Genomic DNA, 13,414 nt, shown 5'->3' on the forward strand with positions numbered 1-13,414 from the left:
AAACATCTGTACTTCTCGTAGCATTTAGCTGAGCTTGTATTTCAGGGGCAGTTAATCGCAGGTTTCGCAGACTTGTGACTCGAATGAACTTGTTCTCTGATTCTGAGGTCACTCTTGGCCTGCCTGACCTTGTTCGGTCCTCATGAGTGTCAGTTTCTTGAAATTGTTTGATGGTCTTGGCCACAGCAGTTACAGACACTTGCAAAGTTCTTGCGATTTGTCTTAAAGATTGACCTTCATTTCTTAAAGTAATTACAGATTACTTTTTCTTTGCTTAACTGAGCGTATTTTGTCATTTTCTGCTCCCTTACATTCAGGAATGACAAACTTATGCCTATGCTACCTATATTTATAGTAATCATGGACCCTCACCTGTTAACAATAATTGGTGACAAAAGGTTGATTAGCTAACATGCTAGTTAACTCAGAGAACATCTAACAAAGACACTTTTATACCTTGGCCAGTGTTCTAACACCGTGTTTTACACATTTCAGACTTTTAACTGAGTTGGGCTTCAGTCTGAAATCCGCTTGCTTTGGGTGACCATTTCATTGAAATTGACAATTTTTAGATTTTCATTTAAAAATTACATTTTTGAATGCAATTCACTTATGATTATCAGCTTATATAAGTACACGTATCATATAATTAAATATTAGGTGTTTATAGACAAGTTTATACAGTTAAAAGCATAGATAATCATGAAAAACCTGGTTTCAAGCAGGTGTACTCAAACTTTTGACTGGTACTGTATGTATATATAGTAAATAATGTTTTGCTACATATTGGTATTGTTTTTTCTGAAGTATTAGATTGTGAAGGTATTTTTGGACAGAGGTTCCATTACCTGTCTAAATGGTGATACAGAGGTATGGATGTTAACATTAATTCCAGTTGTCTGGAACCAGCCACTGAAATGTTAGTTCTGTGTATAACCCACCACCCCTGCTGTCTTTCCAATCTGAGAGTAAAGTAGCACCTGGGGATTTCAGTCTTAATTGATCCACTGTGTGCTTTGCTGTATGGAGCGTTTACAAACAAAAAGGGAGAGACAACAAAATTTGATTAAATAAAACGCTGTATTTTTCTACAACCACAAAGGTCGTTGTAGGGGGACAGGATAATGATTACACTTGTCCACCAGCTGCAGTTTTAGAGCTTTATAAGGGGTGCTTTGAACTTTTCAGGTTTAAAAAGTCTCTGGGATGTGATGGCTGGGACAGATATTTTGAAATGAAATGGAGCAAAAGCTTAGTAAATACGACCCAGTCTTCGGTCTATTAAACAGAAAGTTGTTTAAAAAGCTTTGCACCCAAAGTGTGGTAAACCTGTAGTGTAGTAGTAGTAGATTTGTAGTTGCTGTAATGTTGCATAGTGTAAGCGGGGCACTGTCAGATTCGGATACAAAACACTGCATAAAACTGTCGCGCTGTTTCGGGTACGTGTATTTTATAAGGAAGTAAATGAAATGTTTGACATTTTCCATAGCATCATATTAACATAATTTAGACCATTCTTACATTTTGTCATAACATGTATACTCTTACATTTTTGGAATTAGTGTGAAACGTACGTTCGTTTAAAAATAAAAAAGGACAAACGCATGTGCAGTTCATACGCATGGTTATATAATAGAACCCACGAACCATATCGGCTGCCCAAATGCTTAAATGGGTAGTGCCTCAATCTGGCAAACGTCTTTGTTTTTAAGTGATAACAAATATGTCTATTTACACTATTCTTTCAGAAATGGGAATTTTGACGAGAAAATACATATTACACTGCAATTTGTATATGTCACGGAACTCGCGATATACTTGAAAAAAAAGCGTTACTAATCATCACCAAAAGCATATAGTGTATTACTTGGGTTTTGCTTGATATTATTTTTTTAATATAATTATGGAATTATTTCATAACGGCAACAATGTTAAATAGTTAAAAAAAAAAAAAAAAAAAAAAAAAAAAAACGCAGTTTAACACGGCAACATGAAAGGGACGCTACAGTCTCGCTGCAAACAAATGTTCCCCAAAACCGGAAGAAAAAAAAAAAAAAGGACGTTAAATAATCATGAACAGAAAAGCACTGCTGTTGTGCAGATGGTGTAACTATTGTACCGTGAAACAAGGGAAAACAAAACTAGAGTGTCCTTCTCTTTTGTTGCTTCCGAAAGGCTGGTACAGATTAACTGTATACTGCAATTTGAGCTTTGGGTGAAACCTAACCAGCCACAGTGAAATTCATCTTGTGATTGACAGCAGGTCCAGCATTATGCAAATGATGCAGGAGCTGCAGCAGGCAGCGCCGAAGAGTAAGGATCAGTGCACAAGCACGCTCTGCCTCTCTTTTGCTTTTACTTCAAATTAAAAGCAACTAGTGTGCTTTTGTTTATGCTTTTGGTTTAATTTAACTAGGGAATCACTGATTGCGAGAGCTAAACGTATAATAGTGGCGAATATTATTATTTTGAGCATTTTTTTTTTCCTGACAAGCATGTCCAGTACAGCACGATTTACTACAGCATGTTCGTTTTTTTTTTTTTTTTTTTTTTTAAGACGAGGGTTTACTGTTTAAATTACACCAAAAATAAGTCATACCCTCAACCCTTCTATTAAAACCACATAGATTTTATATATTTTTTAGTTTCACATACTCAAAATCAAATCTGCTTGCCTTGCTTACAATTTAATACAGTCTAAATCTTTAAGTAGGTCAGGCTGGGTTTAGCAGCTTTTCCTGAATCTGCGTCAGCTTAAGCTGAAAGGAATTTCAATAAAACCCTCCCTGGTAGGCGTGGGCCTAAATGAGGCTGGCCTAGTTAAGCCTGATTTTTTATAAAAAAATTTTTTGTATGTGTGTTGTGTGTTTCAGACTGGAGAAGGAGTGAGTGTGTGTGTGAGGGAGAGGGAGATAAAGCGCCAAGAAGCAGACCAGAAAATAACTGCACAACACTCACAAATACACACAGACACAGTATGAGCAAGAATGGCTGCAGTATTCATGGCAACAAACATGGCGGCGAAAGCAAGGTCCTCCAATTTCACTTTGTCTGAAAAGCTGGATTTGTTAAAGCTGGTCAAACCCCACATTAGGATTCTGGAAGAGCACACCAACAAGCATGCAGTGATCATGGATAAGAACAAGTGCTGGGACAGCATTGCAGAGCAGTACAACATCGTGGGGGGCGACAGGCCTCCTCGCACTCCGCAAGGCCTCCGCACGCTGTACAAGAGGCTGAAGGAGAGCGCCAAGCAGGAGATGGTGCAGCGCAAGCATGCCCAGCCCGAGTATCGAGGCAGCATCTCTGAACCCACTAAAAAAGTGATGGAAATGATCCCCCATCTCTTCAGGCCCATCCATGACAAGGACCACAACGCTTTGCCGAGGTAAGAAAACCCATACAGAAGTAGTGCTGTGCCATTTATACCTCAGACCAAGACAAGCAAGAGTTGCGCTTTAATTTGATACAGTGGTATTAGCCGTCACTATTTGTTTCAATGTCTGTCTGATCAAGCTTCCCTTAAACTGTACAGTTAATTCCTATGTGCTGCTCCCCTGAATACCTGAACTAAGTACTGTCTGCAACTTAGTCACTCAGTTTTGTTAAAGACAGCGGGCCGGGCAGGCCTTTTAACATGCTCTTACAACTTCTCTCGTATGTTTCAAAAACAGCTCTGTGGAAGGTATTGGGGTTAGGGACAGTTTTTCTAGCCCCTCCTTTTGGCTGAGAGAATACACAATGTATTAAAGAGACATTTACCTAATTAATAATAGACACAGTGTTGTTCCAAGTGAAACTAAAAGCTTCCTCTGTTTATAACTGCCATTATGTAAAGTTGGTACAGCAAATGCTGGTGTAGCAAATGGATAGAGGCGGGATGAAAATCCAATTCTGCCATTATTTAGGTTATGCAAAAGGAGTTGGAAAAATCAGCAGGTAAGGCACTTACCATGGGCTGTTTTTGTTTGTGTATCTGTTTGGTGATAACCTGACCCTACTCTGTTTTTTTTTTTTTTAGTTGCTGTTGTGTTAAAAAGAAGGAAAAAATTAGATTAGTAACATGATGTTAATGTTACAAATGTTAATTCTCCACAAGATGCTATCATATATATTTTTTAAATATTGTAGTGATGAGTGTTATTAATTTATTGCTACATTTATTGAACATTGGTAAAAAAAAAAAATTAAAAAAAATAAATACTGAAGTTAAAATTAGTTTTTTTTAGTAAATAGATAAAAACCAGAATATCTTTTCTCAATCTAAGATCTGAGACTTCAGCTCGAGTCAGTACCTTGCTGCATTATTGATAATTTTTGTCTGATTTTAATTAATCTTTATTCAAGGTATTGCATGAATAGAATGTTTGCTGATAGTCTTTTGTTTTGTTCAATGTATTGAAAACTCAATAGGCCCTGTGTGCAATAAAATAAAAATAGAAATTTCAATGCTTCTCTGCTTTTTAAGATTTTCTGCTTCTAGTCAGAGCTATTGTCTGCACATGCCCGTTATCCAGCTCAGAAATGGCTTTAATATGTTTATATTTACTGTCGCAGGCAATAGTATTGGCACGCTACACTTAATGTAAGAATTCAATAAAACATATTAAATACAAGCATTTAGTCATTATTATCCATTAATCAATATGACATAGACCTAAACACACCATTTCTGGTAAACAAACAATCTTCATGTAAAAAAAGAAACACTGAAGCAAGCTGAAATATTTGTTCATGACAAAAGTATTGGCACCGTTATGTTAAGTCTGTAAAGAAAAAAAAAAATAGAACTAATTAAAAAAATATATTCATTGATTGAAAACCATTGCACAGTAATTAAGCTGCATTATAATGGCAATAGCCAGAAAGAGGTAATTATTTCCAACATCTGTTAAAGTTGAACGTTTTGGCAACACAGCTAGACAAATGAGTTGGATTCATGGTTGAGGAAAGCACTCATAGCAAACTGCAACAAAGGAAATGGCTGCAGAGCAGTGTCAAAGAAATATGGAATACCAAAATCCACACAGAGCAATAACCAAGTACCACAGAACAAATTCAACTGAAGTGCTTTAAAGAAATGGATGTCCAAATGAAATGACGGGTACAGCAGGTAGGAGAATCGACCGAGAAGCTTAAAAAAAAAATCCAAGATTAAAAGCCAAGACCTTAAAGAAAGATTTAGAAGCATCAGGCATAATAATGCATGAAAGAACTGCACACAGAACAGTTGTATACATGTAGACCTCACTACAAACGGTTACTTAAATGTTACTTTCATTTACTTTTAGTTTTTTGTCTTTTTTTTTTTTTAGGATGATCTACAAACATGATTCCTCTATTGAACACCCAGGAAGCTCTTCCCCTCTGCCAGCTATTTCAGACTACCAGCCTGCCTCAGTCACTGTGAAGCTGGATCAGGAGGTAGACGTGAAGCCTCCTCCCGAGCTGACCTTCCTGTCGACAAGACTCGAGGGGGAGCAGGAAGAAGATGAAGACGTGGGGTCTGTGCATGGCCTTGATGGATCCATCTCCCCCTGCCCTTCCTCTATCAATTTAGCTGTGACCATGTCTCCGTCTCCCATTGCAATGAGAAGGGATATCTATTCCAGAGCTGAAAGCTTTAGGCATCTGACTGGCATTCAACATGAAACACTGCAGCTATCCAAGGCGGAGCATGAATTGGTCATGGACAATCACAGGAAGATGGGTCTGTATATTGAGGAGAAACGGGAGGGACTGAAAAGGAAGCAGCAGCTGGAAGAAGAGCTGCTGAAGGGTAAAATCAAAGTGGAGAAACTAAAAGCAGCAAGACTCAGACATGGGCTTCCAATACCACACATGTGAACCTTACTGGATGCTGTTGAATATATTGTACAGACTGTAGCCACTGGAAAGGTCCATTATGTCTTGATCAGTTCTTTTATCGCTGGAACCAATACAGTGCAGCCTAAAAGATATAAATATTTAGAAGGCCTGACCACTTTAATTGTTTAATTCCATTTCATAATAGTATAACAAGAAGTATATGCACACTCATGGTGCCTATAGAAAGTCTACACCCCCTTTTCACATTTTGTTGTGTCAGTGCCTCAGAGTTTCATGCATTTAAATGAGGATTTTACTTTTTCCACTTATCTACACACCATAATCCATACTGTTAAGGTGAAAAAGGATTGATATTTAAAATACTTAACTGAAAGATCATAATTGGATAATTCTCCAGCCCCCTGAGTGGTGGAAGCACTTTTGGCAGCAATTACAGCTTTGAATCTGTTGGGATAGGTCTCTACCAAAACTTTACACACCTAGATTTGGCAATATTTGACCATTCTTCCTTACAAAACTGTTCAAGCTCTGTCCAGTTCCATGGGGAGTGTTGATGGACAGCAATCTTCAAGTCATGCCGCAAATTTTCGATTGGATTTAGGTCAGGGCTCTGACTGGGCCACTCAAGGACATTTACCTTTTTGTTCCTTAGCCACTCCAGTGTAGCTTTGGCTGTGTGCTTTGGGTCGTTGTCATGCTGAAAGGTGAACTTCTTTCCCAGTTTCAGCTTTCTTGCACAGGACAGCAGGTTTTCCTCAAGGACATCTCTGTACTTTGCTCCATTCATTTTCCCTTCTATCCTGACAAGTGCCCCACACCCTGCCGATGAGAAATATCCCCATAACATGATGCTGCCACCACCATGCTTCTCAGTAGGGATGGTGTTCTTTGGGTGATGTGCGGTGTTGGGTTTACTCCAAACATAACGCTTTGCATTTAGGACAAAAATTTTCATTTTAGTTTCGTCAGACCACAAAACTTTTTGCCATATGTCTACGGAATCTCCAGTGTGTTTTTTGGCATACATCAAATGGGATTCAAGGTGGGTTTTTTTGAGTAATGGCTTTCTTCTTGCCAACCTACCATACAGGCCAGATTTGCGGAGTGCTTGGTGTATTGTTGTCACATGTGCACTTTGACTAGTCTTGGCCATAAAAGCCTGTAGCTCTTGCAAATTTGCCATTGGCCTCTTGGTAGCCTCTCTGATCAGTCTCCTTCTTGCTCGGTCAGCCAGTTTGGAGGGAGAGCCTGATCTAGGCAGGATCTTGGTGGTGCCATACGCCTTCCACTTCTTAACAGTCATCTTAACCATGATCCAAGTGATATTCAAGGCCTTTGATATTTTTTTTATACCCATCCCCTAATCTGTGCCTTTCAACAACTTTGTTTTGGAGTTCTTTTGAAAGCGCCTTGGTGCTCATGGTCTTTGCTTTGAAATGCACTACCCAGTAGAGGGAACCTACAGAAACTGCTGAATATATCCTGAAGTCATGTGAATCACTACAATTTAACACCGGTGGAGGCCACTTAACTTGATGTGTGATTTTGAAGGCGATTGGTTGCACCTGAGCTAATTTAGGATTGCTATTACAAGGGGGATGGACACTTATCCAACCAAGCTATTTTAGTTTTTATTTTTAATTAATTTTCTACAAATTTCTAGAAATTTTTTTCACTTGGAAGCTGTGCGGTAGGATGTGTCGATAAATGAAAAAAAAAAAAAAACTATTTTAATGCATTTTAATTCCAGGCTACAAGGCAACAAAAGGTCAAAATTTTGAAAGGGAGTGTAGTCTTTCTATAAGCAGAGTATATATATATATATATATATATATATATATATATATATATATATATATATATATATATATATATATATATATATATATAGAGTGTGTGTGTGTGGTAATGGCGAAACCCGGTGGTCTGGTGAGTCTAGTTTTGCCAAAGGCTTCTGGACGAATCCCAAAGTTACCACTTTTTTTCAGCACTCACCAGCGAATCTAGGTTGGCCCAGTACTTGGAAAAAGATGACTGGGCGAAACCCATATTCAGTTTTCACTGAATTTCAGGACTAGCCCAACGCTTTAGAATCGATGCTGGCCGAATCTGGTTCGCCCATGCAAATACAGTATAATCGTAAATCTCGAAAACTACTCGCTTCTAAATCTTTTGTAGTCATTTTTGTATTACTTTAGTATAAATACATGTTAATTTGGATTCATATGTTGTGTTTTTCTGACTTTATGTGAACGAAAAGACACACATTTGCCCGGTTTCCCATTGGAAATAGTGATATTTTGAAATATCACTGTCCTGGTCACAAAAGCAAAGTTTGTGGGGAATAATAGCCATTTTCTATACTTTTGAGGCATAAGCAATTAGGAAATAACACTTACTACCCAGGAACAAAAATTGTGTTACATAGTGTTATCCATATATACACTACCGGTCAAAAGTTTTAGAACACCCCCATTTTTCCAGTTTTTATTGAAATTTAAGCAGTTCAAGTCCAGTGAATAAGCTGAAATGGTACAAAGGTAAGCAGTAAACTGACAGAGGTTAAAAAAAAAGTTTAGGTTACCAAAAACTGAAAAATAATGTACATTTCCGAGTTATACAAAAAAGCCTTTTTCAGGGAACAAGTAATGGGTTAACAACTTACAGCTGTTCTGCAGCAATGGAAGTAAATTAAGCCTTGAAATTTGATGCTAACAATTCCTACATGTGTTCCAACTTTTGTTGATTACTTACAAACCCTCTGTCTGTATAAAAGCAGTGTTGAAACAGACTGTGTTTCTACACCCTCTTAAGCATTATTTGGACAGTATTGTATTGTAGTATATTGTTATCATAATGGCGAGAAAAAGGCAATTAACAAAGGAAGACAGACAGACCATTATAACCCTTAAAAGTGTAGGTCTTTCCTTTAGAGGAATTGCAAAGAAAGCCAAGGTGTCAGTGAGTACAGTTTCCTACACCATCAAAAGGCACTTGGAAACTGGAGGAAACTCTGACAGGAAGAGGTCTGGCAGACCCAAAGCCACAACAGAATCAGAAGACAAGTTTCTGAGAGTCAACAGCTTGCGTGATAGGCGGCTCACAGAACAACAGCTTCAAGCACAGCTTAACACTGGTCGAAGTAAGGAAGTCTCAGTTTCAACTGTGAAGAGAAGACCTCGAGCTGCAGGTTTGACAGGTCGAGTGGCAGTAAGAAAGCCATTGCTAAGATGGCAAAATAAGAAAAAGAGGCTTGCGTGGGCCATGAAGCACCGCCAATGGACTACTGAAGACTGGAAGGAGGTCTTATGGACCGATGAATCAAAATTTCAAATCTTCAGTTCATCATTAAGGGTTTTTTTGTACGCCGTCGAGTAGGCGAAAGGATGGTTCCTCGGTTTGTGACACCAACTGTCAAACATGGAGGAGGAAGCGTGATGGTCAGGGGCTCTTTTGCTGGATCCAGAGTCGGCGACTTGCACAGAGTGAGTGGCACCCTGACCCAAAACAGCTACCACAGCATTTTGCAGCGCCATGCAGTACCCTCTGGTATACGCCTAGTTGGTCAGGGGTTCAACCTACGGCAAGATAATGACCCAAAACATACCTCCAGGCTATGTCAAAACTACCTTAGAAGAAAAGAAGAAGACGGTAGGCTTCAAATCATGGAATGGCCAGCACAGTCTCCAGACTTAAATCCCATCGAGATGGTTTGGGATGAACTGGACAGAAGGGTGAAAGCAAAGCAACCTACAAGTGCAACACATTTGTGGGAACTTCTGCAACAGTGTTGGGAAGAACTTTCCAAACAATATTTGATTTCCATTATAGAAAGAATGCCATTATAGCAAAAGGTGGCTACTTTGAGTCAAAAATGTAGATTACATTTTGTTAAACAAAACGATTCCATGATTTAGTTTTTATCTCCAAGTATTTATTTGTTCTGTGCTTTAATTTCAGAATACAGTGAGACATTAAACTGCGTAAATTTCAATAAAAACTGGAAAAATGGAGGTGTTCCGGTTGTGTGTGTGTGTGTGTGTGTGTACACAGTACCAGTCCAAAGTTTGAGTACATTTGCTGGAAACTAGTTTTTTTTTTCATAATTGACAATGTTTTACGTCGAATAAGTTTACGTAAATAAAAGAAAATTGAAAATTGTCTCTAAATCTTGGATTCCTCAAAATAGCCACCCTTTGCCTTCATAACAGCCTCAGAAACACGAGGCATTTGGTTAACAAGTTTCAGCAGGAAATCGCCCGACATGTCTTCTCAGCTCTTCTGCAGCAATTCCCAAGAAATGTAGGGCACTTGTGGATAGCTTTGCTTTGACTTGCTTTGTAGCGAACATGTAATTTTTGTATCCGAATATTTATCCCAGCACTATATATACACAGACACCATGAGTGTGGTTTAAAGTACAAGGCAAGCAGAGTACATTTCAGGAAATTCTTTCTAAAAGACCAATCCAAACCCCCACAGAGCTGTATTTGATGTTTTTAATTTTGAAGTTTTTGACAGCTTTTAACTAGGCATTGGTCTAAATAACTAAATAACTTGTTTTTTTATATATATATTTGTAATGCATAATATCAAATATTAGGCTCTTTTATTATTGTATTATTGTTTTAGATTGGTGTAAGTGCCACTGTAGCCATTGTTTGTGATACTGCATAGGCCTAGATCAGGTCAGCAGCACTGAGATTATTAGTCCAGTGCAGTGCGGCAGGGAAGTCCCAGGCTGATGGCAAAGGCCTTGTTTTATTTATTTAAAGCTAATTGTACTGCTGATCTTTGGAACAGCATCATTACTTGGTGTTTCCCAGGCTTTAATATATTGATAGACTTTCCTATAAACTCCTAGGTAGACAGCATTCGCTAATTGGCTCTTTTTTTCTTCAGCCTAACAGTTTTGACTTCACGTGATAGTCATGTGATTGGTTTGATGCTGATAGGGTCTGATTATGGCTCTACCAACACAGAACTTTTTTTTTTTTTAATATTGATTTATATTAATAAGATAATATATTTGTCATTGCACATGGTAAAAAGTAAAACAAAAGATCAATTTATTTTTTCAAGACATACTTTCTTTGTTACACAATAAGGCATGAATGAATTGATGGAAGATAATGCGTAGAGGATTAGGTGCTTCAATGCAGTTGGTGCAATGCTGCTTCATCAAGGATGTTTTATGTCTATTTACTGTCTGAAACCAGGATCTGTACCTCCATCACTAAGACTTACTTCCATTAAAATCCTGGTGAGAGAGGCAGTAATCATCTTGTTACAGACAAACCCACTGCACACATTCATTTTCATTACAGCAATAAGAATACGTGTTTCATATATGCCTAGAATCTGTTATCAAGACAACTGACCTTGTTTCTAGTTGCAATCTCTCTGCACTGCTACAGAACGCAAGAGAGTGGATTTATCATGGATTAATATATCTGATTGGTTTTGTTTTGTCAGGCTTTATGTTCCAATATATTGTCAAAAGACAATTTTGTGGTGGCACACAATTATAACTGGGCTATACAGAATACAGCCTTCAAAACATTACTGTGCCTTTTTAGTTTAGCTGTTGTAGCCGACACTATCCCATTAAGCAAACAACAAGCTTTTTGAATGATGATCCTATTGTGTGTGCCAAGAGGATGGATATATATATATATATATATATATATATATATATATATATATATATATATATATATATATATATATATATATATATATATTCACATATTATTTTTTAATAAAAGTGGAATGCACAGACTTGTCTGAGGCTGATTTATTTTGATATTTTTGAAAGAGGTATTCACTAAGAATTTTTTTGGCAAACAGTGTAGTTTAGCTGATCATAGTTGTAATTATTCATTAACATTTTCTTCTTCTTTTTTTTTTTTTACTAAGCCACCCACTTATAAGGTGCCTGTTAGGAGAACAATTTCCATATTGCTAAGTGCAGTCGTCTATGACATACTGTACCAAAGCAAACAAGGTCACTTTGGCAGCACAAGATAAGCAGGCTCATAAAAATGCAACACATGCACCAATTCGTAGAAAATTAGTCATCCGTTAGTATGTTTTCAGAATCTCCAACAGCTGCTAGGTGCATTCTGTTTTGTCTGGGTTGGTAAGATCAGTGAATCCCTTTCCTACAGGTTCTTGTTCTTAATACAGAAATTAATAAATTAATGCTTTCTGATTTACAGATGCTTCATCAAAGGTCTATCAAAATCAACCCAAATCAGCCCGGTCATTCTTGCCTCCAAAGTCCTTTTGCAGCCCTTCCTCGCAGAGGACAAACCCGGTCAAGCCTGACGTAGGACAGAATGAACCAACAAGTATCGCTAAGTACTTCAGCGTGGTGTGGTGCAAGGCATCAAAGAAAAAACACAAGAGGTGGGAGGGAGATGCAGTATTAGTGATCAGAGGGAGGACGGTGACACTGAAGGACATTGAAGGCAAAGACATTGGGAGAGGTACATTAACATTTGGCTGGTAGTCTTTTGCTATAACCGATTCATACCCTTTACGACTCGTCAGATCCTGGGTTCTAAATGCAGCTAGTCTACTGACTCATTGTGTTCTTCATGTTAAATACTAAAGTTTTTACCTATTGCTTCAAGAGGATAATAGGCAGCATTGCATCTAGGTGATGTCATAAACCATGCCCAAAAAGCATACACCCCATAATTCAATAAACCTTTACTGTATACACAGATCAGTTTTTAATTTATTGATTTATTTTATTTTAGAAATTCCCTTTTAAGTATGAAGTGCAACCATTACCATATGGGTATTTACCGCTTAAAGACCCGAAAACCTGAAATAAGATCTATCAAAGCTGCTCGTACAGTCTGTGATGCAGTCATGGCCCACCCCTGAGGGCACAAAACTACTTCAATGCCATTTTTCCTTTCAAGAACTGACCTGACAGGAGAGCTGGTTCAGAGGAGTACTTGTTACTTTTTCTGCTAAATATTTAGCATTTATTGTGTTTTTACACAAATTATATCTTAAAAATAATGTCTGTATTAGTTTTATTAATTACTTACATTTGTGCACTACAGCCTGTTGTTTATTACGTCCCACTGCGACCTTTTGTCACGTGTGAAGCCAGCAGCTTGTCACTCTTTTCCAGTAACATAAGTCAGCTGCAGTAGCTCCGGGTGGAGTTATTTATGTCTCATTTTGGCTTTGGCTAAAATTGAGACATTTTATGTAATTTATGTAATTGTTAAATGACTGTATTTTGTTGAAGTGTTTTTCTCATTGATTCTTAACCTGCTTGGTTGCTGTCTATAAGCAGATTAAGGCAGCATCTGTATACTATATACTGTACACTGCATTGCTTGCTTCTTGCATCATACCTGGGTTTTATCTCTGCAAAACATGCAAGGCCGGTCTGCCTGTTGAGCACAAGCACAGCAGATGCTCTTCCTGCCTGTGGCCAGAGTACACCAAGGAGCCACTGGTGAACCACAGTTTCTGTGTTTTGTGCACATTTCTCTAAGCACATGCTGGAGAAACATCTCTCCCGCATCTCATCCTCATCCTCCTCTGCTTCTCCTTC

General features: G+C 38.0%; 2 protein-coding genes across 2 annotated transcripts in view; both read left to right on the forward strand.

Moving 5' to 3' along the window:
* rad54b (RAD54 homolog B) overlaps positions 1-13,414 on the forward strand; it is a 34,279-nt gene that overhangs the window by 5,275 nt on the left and 15,590 nt on the right. Inside the window, exon 4 of the mRNA XM_041248789.1 lies at positions 12,051-12,320. Within this exon, the coding sequence (XP_041104723.1) occupies positions 12,051-12,320 (270 nt within the window). The remainder of the gene's footprint in view (positions 1-12,050; positions 12,321-13,414) is intronic.
* Positions 2,873-6,253, forward strand: LOC121314975 (fibrinogen silencer-binding protein-like). Its single transcript, XM_041248784.1, has 2 exons — positions 2,873-3,388; positions 5,316-6,253. The coding sequence occupies exons 1-2, from the start codon at positions 2,988-2,990 to the stop codon at positions 5,845-5,847; spliced, it is 933 nt and encodes a 310-aa protein (XP_041104718.1). The 5' UTR covers positions 2,873-2,987; the 3' UTR covers positions 5,848-6,253.

Source organism: Polyodon spathula, chromosome 4, assembly GCF_017654505.1.
Source record: "Polyodon spathula isolate WHYD16114869_AA chromosome 4, ASM1765450v1, whole genome shotgun sequence".
NCBI classification, from domain to species: Eukaryota; Metazoa; Chordata; class Actinopteri; order Acipenseriformes; family Polyodontidae; genus Polyodon; species Polyodon spathula.

Coding starts and splice junctions, on each gene's coding strand:
- LOC121314975 (XM_041248784.1), top strand. CDS start 2,988: ATGGCTGCAGTATTCATGGCAACAAACATGGCGGCGAAAGCAAGGTCC. Junction 3,389..5,315: donor GACCACAACGCTTTGCCGAG/GTAAGAAAACCC, acceptor TTTTTTTTTTAG/GATGATCTACAAACATGATT.